Source organism: Cheilinus undulatus, linkage group 12 (genome assembly GCF_018320785.1).
Source record: "Cheilinus undulatus linkage group 12, ASM1832078v1, whole genome shotgun sequence".
NCBI classification, from domain to species: Eukaryota; Metazoa; Chordata; class Actinopteri; order Labriformes; family Labridae; genus Cheilinus; species Cheilinus undulatus.
In genome coordinates this window covers 12,213,388-12,225,831 of record NC_054876.1, presented here as the reverse complement: position 1 = coordinate 12,225,831, position 12,444 = coordinate 12,213,388, and the positions used below count along the sequence as shown (strand labels likewise).

General features: G+C 39.0%; 1 protein-coding gene across 3 annotated transcripts in view; it reads left to right on the top strand.

Annotated features, from left to right (window-relative positions):
- The window catches only part of gabra3 (gamma-aminobutyric acid type A receptor subunit alpha3), a 232,004-nt gene that overhangs the window by 201,858 nt on the left and 17,702 nt on the right, over window positions 1-12,444 (top strand). For all 3 annotated transcript variants that reach the window (XM_041801837.1, XM_041801835.1, XM_041801836.1), the window contains one exon: window positions 9,407-9,612. In XM_041801837.1, coding sequence (XP_041657771.1) covers window positions 9,407-9,612 — 206 coding nt within the window. The remainder of the gene's footprint in view (window positions 1-9,406; window positions 9,613-12,444) is intronic.

Here is a 12,444-nt window from a genome sequence, read left to right as displayed (position 1 = left end):
CTTTGTCAACTATATAAAGACAGTCAGAGCGCTCTGAGATGATATTACTCACAGAGCCTCCAGGTATGCAGATAAACCAGACATTAGTTCAAGGGAAAAAATACAGAAAAAGTGACAACTGACTCTGGATTCAGTAGTAGAACATGATAGATCAGTGGCAGGAGGCTCAAGGGTACTGAGAGAGGGGTCAAATATTCAGAAATCATTCCTCAAGGCTTTTGTTTGAAGTAAACTGATCAAATTAAACCTGGTAGATAGTGTCAAATGAGTGGTTAAAAAGATTACATTTTATCCAAATCCCCCCCAGCTCTTGTTTTTATACTTTTCTGTGGGATTAGGATAACTTTGATCTTAAATGTCTGAGTTATCCTGATGCAGCAGAGGGCTGCTTTGAGTTTAGACTACAGGAACAACATCTAATGAAGCTTTAAAGGAGGTCAGATGAAACAACATTTATATAATGATGTTGATACCTCAGCTATTTTTTATATTTATCACAAGTATTGCTGAATCAAGGTGACACAGTAGATAAGGTAGATAATCAGGGTTGTGAATGAATTATGACTTTTGTTCCTAAAGATATGTAATAACCTTTGGTATCAGACATAAAATGTTCAATGAAAACTGACAGCAGGGAGCCATTAGTTTGTGTGGTTTTGGCGCCTCCTATGGACAAAGTATGTAACATAAAGTCCCATTTTGAAGGCTGGTAATGTAGTAAGGATAGTATTAAGGTTGATCCAATCCAATTTTCCCTATTAACTTTGTACTAATATGGACAGGGCATCTCTGTCTCCTACTTGCGTGCAAAAGTGAAGCCAAAATAACTTATTTTTCTCTGCTGACATATTGAGCTGTTGACAATGTGGAGCCAAGATATGCACAAGAGAGATCAGACTAATAAAACCCCAAAGCTTACGCCTGGCCCTTTCTGCTCACCAGAGTATTAAACTTACAATAAAAGGTGAAAGATCCTCTCGTACAGACCACTACAGAGAAGATTCTTGTATCACTCATGTTTATAGAGCATTTGCACCTGGAATTACAGTGTCTTTTCACCTTTAAACCAGGTGTAAACGTACACAGTTTGTCCTGCATTGTACAGGGTGATATGATGGTCGACCATGACCTGTCTACGGCCAGACCAGCAGCTCCGGACAGGTTGGATGTATTTAGGACAGGATTGCAGAATCCTCAACTATGAGGCATTTGTCCTTTGCAAACTGTCAATCAACATCCAAAATCACAATGAAAACAGCAGAATGATTTTTTAATCTTCCCCCACAATTAAAGGAAATAAACGAGCAGCAAATATTCCTACCCCGCAGACCTGCAGCTGACACGGCTGGTGATGCTGTCTGTGTGTGTGTGTGGGATAGAGGGAGAGATAGCAAGAGCGGATATGACTAGATACGACTTCAACCTCAGTGTGTGAGACTTTTTCAAAGAAACATGCATGATTTTTTTTGTCACAGTCCATCCCAACTTTACTTGCACAGTCAGTGTGAGCACTCAGGTGGTGCATGACCATCAGACCATATAGGGTGAGCACATAAATCGTGAACAATGGTCGTGCATTGTACATGATTCAGTCGCACAGAGCTGACAATCCAACACAGCTGTTAGAGAGTAAGCTTGAGATTGCCCCGTGTATACCCGGTTAAGACAAAATGGTTATGTTACTTGTTACCAGTGCTTAATGAATTCTCTTGTCCACAAATTTCCCATGGTTATGTGTGTATTGCACATTTTGCACAAGGAATTTTACATACCTTCAGATCATCGTATGAAATATGAAACAGCTTATTCCAGAGCAACACCTCAGTTGCAACAGAAGCACTGAATGGGCTAGCAAACGCAGATGGTTTAAGCTGTGACCCTGTTCTGGTGGCTTCAACCATATTAGATATTGAAAACAGAAAGAGTACTTGTGATTAGGGCTGCAACAGATGATCATTTTAATCATAGATTCATCGGGGAAATATTCCCTTTATTAAAAACTGAACAAAGAAGAATGTTATTTACCATCTAAAACAATGAGGAGGCCTGGTTAGTGACTTATTCTGCAGTCAATCAGCAGGGGAAGCTCTGCATTGTTTGGCTTCACTCCCAGGCAGCTGGAACTATGTCCATGTTATTATGCAGTCGTTGGTTTTTCCCAGTAAAGCTGAGAAGAAAATAATATTATCCTGGACAGCAAAGGAGTTTATTTCCTAATACAGATATTTCTTATCCAAAATTGAACTTTAAAACAACCGTTTATCATTTCACCTGCTCTGTTTTTATGTTTTTCATTAAAATTTGCAAATACAATGCTAATGAGTGTAATTTAAAAACAGGAGAGCTGTGTATGTGTCATGTGAATAATGGATGCAATTTGTCCACTGAGCACCCTTCACGTTAAGAACACCATGTCTGCTCAGATCACAGCGTGCTCTAAGACCTAATTTGTCCTCCTGCCTCATCCTTCAAGTGATGCTGTTGTGCTGCATAATCTATCAAAGTGCCCCTTAACCTGTGTGTGGAGCATATTTTGCATTTTGATGTGGACATTAAGCACACATCTGCATGATGTGCAGCACATGTTGTAGAAAAACATGCAGAGCACGAGAGCTCGTGTTGATAGCGCTCCCTATTATCCATCATTTCTTTGAATACCAAGAGCTCCTTAGCTTCACAGACACACACACACAATTCTACTTGAACAAACCCTGAAAAAAGCATATCAGTCACACAATAAATTCAATCTGAGACAGATTTTTCCCTCATATGAGGAGAGGAGCTGTCACCAGTGTCATTCTCTGTGTAATGATTGAAACAGTGACTGTGAAGGACACAGCTCCCAGCACTTTTCACATCTCATAGCTGTTGTTCTGCATTGATCAGCTCCACTAAGCATCTTTACTGTGTTGTTAGCCCTTAAATGTAACAACACTTGTCAGATATTAAACTGATTTATCATTTCTGTTCCCTAGAAGTCATTTTTGACAGGTTTATTGTCTTAGTTAAATAATTTTCTTGGGATTTATGAGGTTTAAGAGTGTCATATAACAATTTTTTATTGCCATATTTCCCATTTTTTTACTTTATGGTGTTCCAGTTGGAATGTTAAGCCTTTACATGTCCTTGTGTTATTCAGCAGAAATGTATGAGCCTTGTTTTCCTTAAATCAAAACAGATGTTTACATGGACAAGTTGTGAATGCTGCACTAGAAAACAAATCAATCTCCGTCCTTTAAGAAGTTGAATAGTTACCTATCAGTCATTTTGTCACAATATATAATTTCTCACCCACGACATTGTGAAATGAGTTGACCTCTTTGTTCTGCCACACAATCCTCATTTTATTGGAGCCCTCTGTGTATCTATTTTTCATCAGAGGAGATAGGCTGGAACAGATGATGGGATTGCTTTTTATGTGCTTGGATGGGCGACCATTGTCCGACCCACATTTCATTCCCAGCAGCACTCAATGTGAAGGCGAGGAAGTGAAATTACTGGTGAAAAGTTTCAAAAGTTTATACTCCGAGGGACTGGAATTTCCAGATTAATTAATTTTAGCGGATGGAGTCGCGCATTTCAGATGGCTTTGCCTAAATGTATGCAGACAACGGCTCATCTGTCTCTGTTTGTGTTTGAGGCGAAGGGACATTCAGTTTTTACAACTTGGGTCTAACTGAGGGGGGTTTAATGGGGTTACATTCAATGTCTTCTAAAGTTTGAAGTTCATGACCCTCAGAGTCCATGAGACAAAGCTGCACTTTTCCATCCTAAAAAAACCCCATGTGTCAGGACAGTTTGAACTAAAACAAAGGCTAAAAATCATTAACAATGGCTCATCACATTCAGAAGCTACCTCCTAATAGAGCTAGTCTTATGTGTCTCTATTTTTTCTAAATCAGTAGATTTTGAGCATTTGTAGCTCTAAAGTAAATTGCACCTTTTTTAAGTGTACATCTTCAAATTTTACTTATTGCCATAAAAGTAGTTTAAATGATTGCCTTACATTGCAGAGCTCATATTACATCTCCACAGTAGAGTAAAGCCTCTAGAACAGTGATCATCAACTGGAGGCCCAGGGGGGCCAAATCAGGCCCCCCATGGTTTTCCATCCAGCCGCTGAGGTATATTTGATTCATAAAATTTGAAAAAGGAAAAAATATGGCACGCTATTGTTTAACTTTTTTCTTAAGGTTTAAATAAAACCGGGGCGCAGGTGGCCGAGTGGTTAAGGTGCGCCCCATGTACATGGACGACCCGGATTCAAATCCAGCCTGAGGCCCTTAACCGCATGTCTCTCCCCTGCTCTCGTCCCTGTTTCCGACTCTATCCACTATCCTCCTCTATCAAATAAAGGCACAAAAATGCCCAAAATAAACCTTTAAATAAAACCTTCAACTTAGCAACTTTTCAGATAAGAAGCATGTCTATTGTATTTCTGTAATTTGGCATGGTAAATAAAAACTTATCATTCCTGTCTTAAATAAAACTACATTTTTAAGGCTCTTTGAGAGTGCAATTTTCCTTTCTGATAATCTACACAAAAGGTCTGTTTCCTGCTTGTGTATTTGACCAATTATCAAACTCAGTGACAGACATTAAGAAGGCTCCAGAAATATGTAGCCAAAATATCTCAGTTTGCCTCCTTGTGGCTGGCTTCAGTATAGATGATAAGTATTTTACATGAGGTGATAAGCATATTGCCTCACTGTTAAAAGCTTGAAGTTCCATTCATTTTTAAGAAATTATATTTTTATAAGAATATGTTAACCAAAATATTGATTTTCGTTTAGTTTATTTCAATGTCCAGCCCCCTCATCGTCTGTCAACAACAAGCTTGCCCTTGTGTAAATGGAGGTGATGATCCTGCTCTAGAGTTTGGGTTCACATCAGGAACCTGGGTCTGGATTCAGGTACACCTGACTCTAAAGTCTGGTATCAGTGTAAACACAAGCGTTTAGTGCCTGAGTCCACTTAAAAAGAGGTGGTCTTCTGGAGTGGTAACGGTATGAAGGTAGTTGGTTTGCAAATCTGCCAAGGATAAGAAAGTAGAGATAATCATGGAAACCACTTGTGTCTTGTGACATCAGTTTATGTTCCATGCAGACTACGGAGTCCATCCATCCATTATTGCAAAGGTGGCATCAGTCTCAGTACCACACTTGAAGTCACTGAGCTCTTCAGAACGACCCACTCTGTATTACAAATGTTTGCAAATTGTGAGGTGTTTGATTTTATACACCTGTGGAAACAGGTCTGACTGAAACACCTGAATTCAATAATTAACAGGTGTGGCCAAATACTTTCATCCTTATAGTGTATTTTCGGGAGGCCTTTACAACTCTACTTGCTAATGAGTACCCTGCACTTGAGCACGGTGTCATTCACATCCCCTATGGACTGTGCTTGAGTACACAGAGATAGTGCTCAAAAACTACCCTTCAAGCACAATCCTCAGTGGTCAAATGAACCAGGTTTTAGGGGTCAAGTGTGCTCAGATCTAAGGGGTCATACTCGGGCACAGAATTGAAAAACTGTGCTGAATAGCTAAACACCTATAAACTCATCTATTGACTAATGACACACAGTAATTAAGGGATTTATGTCACATTAAGAATAATCAAAAGTCTTGGGTAATGATTTAATGACTATGTTTTATTACTCAGACTTTTTTTAAAGATACAACCAGAAATTACAGGAAATATGCACACAAGAATAAAGAAAAATGGCTTCAGCAGGAAAATTCAGTATTCAGTATGACCTCCCTTTGCATCAGACACATCTTGAACTCTTGTGGAGGCTGTCTGAGAGTTTCCTTAGGTAATCTTCAGGGACTGAATATTAAAGCAGGCTTTTTTCTGCTCTTTCCAGAGTTCTGCTGTAGATTTATTCAGTCTTTTATTTCTTTCTCTGTCCTGGTGATCCCATACCGTCTCTGTAATACTCAGTTATGAACCCTGTGGAGACCTGTCCTTGACTGTCAGACAGTACGTTTACTTTTACAGTTATGAGGAGCAACGGTTATAGCTCTATTAGACCATTTAACTGGACTACTGTCCTTGTCCCAGTACACAAGCACCAGGAGGAGAATCCATTTATTGACAGAAGTATGTCTGACTCTGCTATAGTAGGTGGTGATGGACTACTGATTACTACTAACCCTTATACCTCTTGACCTACTACATCACATTGTAAAATTATAAAATCATAGCTCGGTGCGGGAACTCTAGAGCGAGCCCAGAGCTCCCTGACCAGTTTGGGTGGGACTGAGGTACAGTACTGAGAAAAAAGTATTTGCTTCTTCCTAATTCTTCTGATTTCTTTCTTTGCATATTTTTCACACTTCAATGTTTAAGATCATCAAACAGATTTGGATATTAGACAGAGATAAACTGAGTAAACGCAAATGTAGTTTTTATGCTTGTTTCCTTTATTAAAGGAAAAAAAAAAACATCCAAACCTACTTGGCCTTGTGCCCCCTAAACCTACAGCAGGGCATGCCAACCTTGGTGGCATTTAGTTTTTCCATCACTGTGAAGGAATTTTGACCCACTCTTCTTTGCAGAATTGTTTTGCATCAGCTACAATGGAGATTTTAGTCTGGACTTTGAGTAGGCCATTCAAAATCCTGTCATTTGAAAGTTTTCTTTTAAGTCATTCAGAGATGGACTTTCTGGGGTTTTGCTTTTGCGATCATTGTCCTGCTGTGTAACCCAACAGCGCTTGAGGTCAAAAACTGATGGCCAGACATTCTTCTTCAGGATTTTCCGGTAGAGAGCAGAATTCACAATTCTATTCTTCCTGGTCAGCAGTGGTTTTGGCCTTTAAACTCCCCCAAGGATGCCATTTTTGCCCAGTCTCTTTCTTATTGTTGAATCACCAACACTGACCTTAACTGAGTGAAATGAGGCCTGCAGGTCTTTAGATGTTGTTTTGGGTTCTTTTGGGACCTCCTGGATGAGTCATCCATTTGCTCTTGCAGTAATTTTAGTAGGCCGGCCACTCCTGGAACAATTCACCACTGTTCCAAGTTTTCTCCTTCTGTGGATAATGGCTCTCCCATGATTCGCTGGAGTCCCAAAGCCTTGAAAATGGCTTCATAACCCTTTCCACACTGGCAGATATCAATGACTTTGTTTATCATCAGTTATTGAATTTCTTTAGATCACAGCATGTTTCGCTGTTTTCTGAGATCTTTTAGCCGACTTCACTTTGTCAGACAGGTTCTATTTAAGGGATTTATTGATTCAACATGTCTGACAGTAATCAGGCCTGGGTATGGCAGTGAAATTTATGATTTAACAAGTGAGGGAAATTACTTTTTCACAAAGGGCTAGTAGGTTTGGCTTTTTTCCCTTAAAAACTGCATTTTTATTCACTGGGATTATCTTTGTCTAATATTACAATGTGTTTGATGATATGAAACATTCAAGCATGACAAAAGTAAGAAATCAGGAAGGAGAAAATACTTTTTCACAGCACTTTACATGTAGGAGTAAATCAACCCCCAGGCATATTATCTAGGTATTCAGTTCAACTTTTGAAAATTTGACTTAATACAGCTTCAACTTGACTAACACATCTTAAAGCACGGTTTTCGTTTATAGTCAATCATCTTTCTCTTACTGCTGTTTTCCTCTCAGTATGATTTCACTTCATTAGAAGTGTGCTTCAGATCATCAAGCTGAAGGAGAAAACTTGCCAATCTGGCGCTTTCCACAGTGAACGCCATGATTTATGTCAGTAACACTGCTCCAACAACAAACCCTATGATGGCCTAAGACTTTTGCAAAGTATATCTAAACACAAAATATGTACACCACTGCAGTGTGTAGGGTTGTCAGAATGTGAGAGTTTGATCACTTTGGATATTGTGTGTTCTGAAACGGCATGATCTTAAAGATGATAGTATTGGAAAGTCAAGAAGCGTTGAAAAATAAATATTTTCTGTTACATGGAGAGAAATTCATACATCAAAATCTCAGGCAAACACCAGTAAATGATCCTGACAGCACAAATAAAAAATATTCTGTCACTGAAAACAAGAAAGTTCCAATTACTGAATGTCTAGGACAGTGTTACTCAACCCTGCTAAACCAAGGAGCCAAATAGTTGAAAAATATCATCGTAAGAGCCACAATCAAAATGGTGGAAAGTGACTAAAATGGGCAAAAAAGCTGTAAAAAAAAAAGGTGGGAAAATGGGGGGAAGTGGCATTTAATGGCAAAAGGCAGCTGAAATGGGCGAAAAAACTGCAAAGCAGCAGGATAAAAGTGACTAAAACTGATGAAAAGGGGCAAAAATGGGATAAAAGTGGCAAAAATGGTCAAAAAAGTGGCAAAAAGAAGAGGTAAAAATGGGCTAAAAGCAGCAGTAATGGATTCAAAGTGGCAAAAAATGGGGGGGGCAAAATAGCCATACAATGGAGAAAACTGGGTGAAAGGTGGCAAAAATGGGTGCAAAGACACAAAAAATTGAGATACAAGTGGTCAAAAAACATCAAAAAAAGTGGGAAATATGAATAAGGGTGCAAAAAAGGTGGGAAAATGGGGGGAAAGTGGCATTTAATGTCAAAAGGCAGCTGAAATGGGCAAAAAAAATTGCAAAGAAGCAGTATAAAAATGGCTAAAACTGATGAAAAGGGGCAAAAATGGGATAAAAGTGGCAAAAATTGTCCAAAAAAAAGTGGCTAAAAGAAGGGGTAAAAATGGGCTAAAAGCAGCAGGAATGGATTCAAAGTGGCAAAAAAAAAAATTAAAAAAGGAAAAATAAAGGTTGACAATTAAGTTTGACCATTCAAACCTACTGTATGAGTGTGGGAAACAAACTGGTTAATGTAACTTGCAATGATAAATTTCTGAGGTCAAAGATTAAAAGAATAATATTTCAATTTAAGACATAAAAGAGCCACAAATCATCACAAAAGAGCCACATGTGGCTCAAGATCCACGCGTTGAGTATCACTGGTTTAGGACTTCAGTTGCAGTGAATGGCAAGGACACTCTTGAAAAGGAAAGTTTTAATCTCAATGAGGTTTTCTCCTGGTTAAGTAAAGGTTGAATAAAGTAGTTGCTGTGTTGCTGAAACAGGCATCAGCATCATTTGTTTACCTCCAGTATTTCTTGTAAGTTTAAAATTTGTGTGCTGTGACAGGGCTGGCTGTGTGTTTTGCTAGTTATATGTCACTTAAACTATGATCTGCCATACTTTAGCTCCATACACAAATTCTCTGATCCTCATGATAGAGAAACACCGATGGTCATGCAGTCAGGATGTGGCCCATGTTCAAAGCAGGAGTCTTGTGGCTTGTGTGTCAAACCTTTTTCTCCATTTGACCCAGGCTGTAAAATACTAAACTGTCCTTCACGTGTTTCTCTTTGTGCTAACGTTTTCGTCTCATCCTCAGGGGTCACCACTGTCCTAACCATGACCACCCTGAGCATCAGTGCTAGAAACTCCCTTCCTAAGGTGGCCTATGCCACGGCCATGGACTGGTTCATGGCTGTGTGCTATGCCTTTGTCTTCTCTGCCCTGATTGAGTTTGCCACAGTCAACTACTTCACCAAGCGCAGCTGGGCATGGGATGGCAAAAAAGAGGGCATGGAAATAAGGGTGAGTGACTCCTGCACTTCTGTGCTGCACCACATTAACAAACCATGACAACAATCATCGTTAGAAACAAAAAGGAGTCTCTGTCCGCTTTTTCTCCTGATTAAGTCCCAGACAAATCTGTCTTTTCCTTTTGATTAGATAACTGTTAAAAAGCTGCTCGGTGAGTCCTCACGTTACACTAGAGGAGCAATGGGGGCAAACTGCACTTTGGAAACACTGATAGAAAGTTTCTTTCCTTAAAGCAGCCCCGAGTACTCTATAAAGACTGTAAAGAGGGACTTTATTTATTCATTAACAGCCAAATGGAACAGGGACAGCGGGGCGGAGTGGTGAGAGCAGACGCTGAGGTAAACTCCCAAAGACACTGGCCCTGATTTATGACGGCAGCATATGTTCAAGTCTTGTCCTAAAGTCACTGTAGGCTCATTTTAGCTAGAAAAGATGGCGTCCTCACATCCAGTCTGCATGCGGTACAAACACTGATTGGATACTGAGTGTGCATTATTTAAGATTTATCACCTGAAACACACATTTTTATTTTGAGCACTAATCAAGTATGTCATAGCTTACAGAAGAGTGGTTTCTGCACAGCTATGAGCATGTACAGGAGAAAAGCAAATTGGTTCTGGCACAGACTTCTTCATGCATGACTCACTTTAAGGACTGAACTTTTATTTGGAGAATGCTTAAGAAGATGCTTTTCTCTAAAGTTTTGATGAAGTCCCATAAATAAAAAAAACCTGACAAGGTTCTCATGATAACCTCAGCTTTTAAATTTATCATAATTTCTATGATGTTTTATAACTGTCTTATCAAATGAGACTGGTTAGAGGCATGATATGGTATCAGAGCGGGCACACACAAGAAAAGAGAATAAAATCTTTAAATGTGTTAAACAAGCTAACTTTACTTCAGAAAAGGCCTGATTGATTCCAGCTACAGTTACAAGATTGACGGTGTTGATGACCTACTGTTTGATTGACAGCCATAAGTAGCAGACTATAAAATATGTTTACTTTCTGTCAAAAATATATATTCACATTCCATGAATAATTAATGAGAGGTTTGCCCAGATGCGTTTTGGGTTCAATTACCTCCTCAGATTCTCACAAAGTGTCAAAAACGTGTCAAAGAAAAGCCTCAAATTTGATTTTGTGTACAATTTGCAAAACCGCATGTGGAGTTGACAAAGTCAGACTGATTACTGACAGCAAGAGAGATGGCAAACACCACCATATGTTTGCATTTCAGCGCTTTTACTTCTTTTACTTTGCCTTCTATTGTTTTTATTTTTATTACTTTTACTGAACCGGTATGGTGTAGCATTAAGCTTAAAACTGAAGATGAAAGTCAGGTCTAGTATGGATCAGAATTGACATACAGCAATGTCCAATGGATGGAGCGTATTTGTGCTTTTTAGTGGTTTTAGAGTGCATGAAGTGGCAACAGGCTGACAAGCTTGCAAAGAGGCTTTCTATTATGAGTCTTCAAAATAACAAAACATTACCAAGAGCAATGTGAACAGTGATAGAAACTGAGAGCAGAGGGAGGGAGAGCAGAGCGGTTGTAGTCTGCTGGCTGCTCTCTCAGTCTTTGCCCCAGTGATGACTGTCGGGGAAGTCAGCCAAAAGTTAAGCAACAACCTGGATGTGGTATGTTTGGATTTTATTGCTGAATATTTTATCACTGAGCGGGACACACACTTTTACTTTAAATGATTTTGTGGAATTCTTTTTTTTTTTTAACTAAAATGACAAGCTATTAAAACATGAGGCTAAGGAAATCTTATGTAGGCTTGTAGGAGTTTGAGACTTGCCTGAAAAAAGAAGAATAAATGGGGGCAGACAGGGGACTCAGGGGCGTAGCACGAGGGGGAAAGGGCACTGATTACCCGGGCCCACAGTAGGGAGGGGTCCTTGAGGAGCCTGCAACGAAAACTGTGTTTGTATCTATTTTTTCTTAGTAATTAGTGCCATTATTGAATCAAAAGCGACAAAATGAATCAGTCAACAGACCTATCAAATAGAGTAAAATAAATACTGGAGGGCTTCTGCTCCTCCCTTAAAAATGTCCAAATGGTAAAGTCCAGCACTGCAAAATTATGCAAGTAAATTCAGTTTAACCATAGTAAAAATATTGCTCATAAATGGGTAAATTAAGCTTCAAAAATACATAAAAATGCATATATATTTATAAAAAATGATGCAACATTTTTTACTCGGCTAGCCACTTAAGGGGGGGGCCTTTGTCATACTCTTTTTGGGGGCCCAAAATCCCTAGCTACGCCCCTGGGGGGTCTTTTTCATCATGTAACAGTAGGAGAGGGCCAAGGGGATATTTGTTGCAAACTATTTCTTCATGTTTCAATAAATTAAAAATGCATTCACTTTTTCAGCAGATGTTTTTATGTGTCAGATCTGGATCTGCCAATGCAATTCCTTGCATTGGTATTTACAAATGTGCAAACAGTTTTGTAACATATTTAGAGTTGAAATGTCAGTTTAATAGTTGATGACAAAGACATCAGCCATGCTTACAAGGCACTATCAAAATAGAAATGAAAAAAGACAAGTTAATAATTTCATAATTCAATAATTTCATAATTCTATATACACTACCTCATGAATCTAAACATGCCAAGTCAGTGGACTGGTCAGATTCTATGTCTACCATCAGGCAGATCTGACTTCCAAAAGCTTCAAGCTCAAACGCAGAGAAAGAATGAACCAATCAGCATCATTTGAGGGGAAAGAGGCGATAGCTATGGTTAAGTTAAGTTACAAGAGTGATAGGTGAGGAGATTAGTATGGATGTACTGTAGCTATAGTAGCA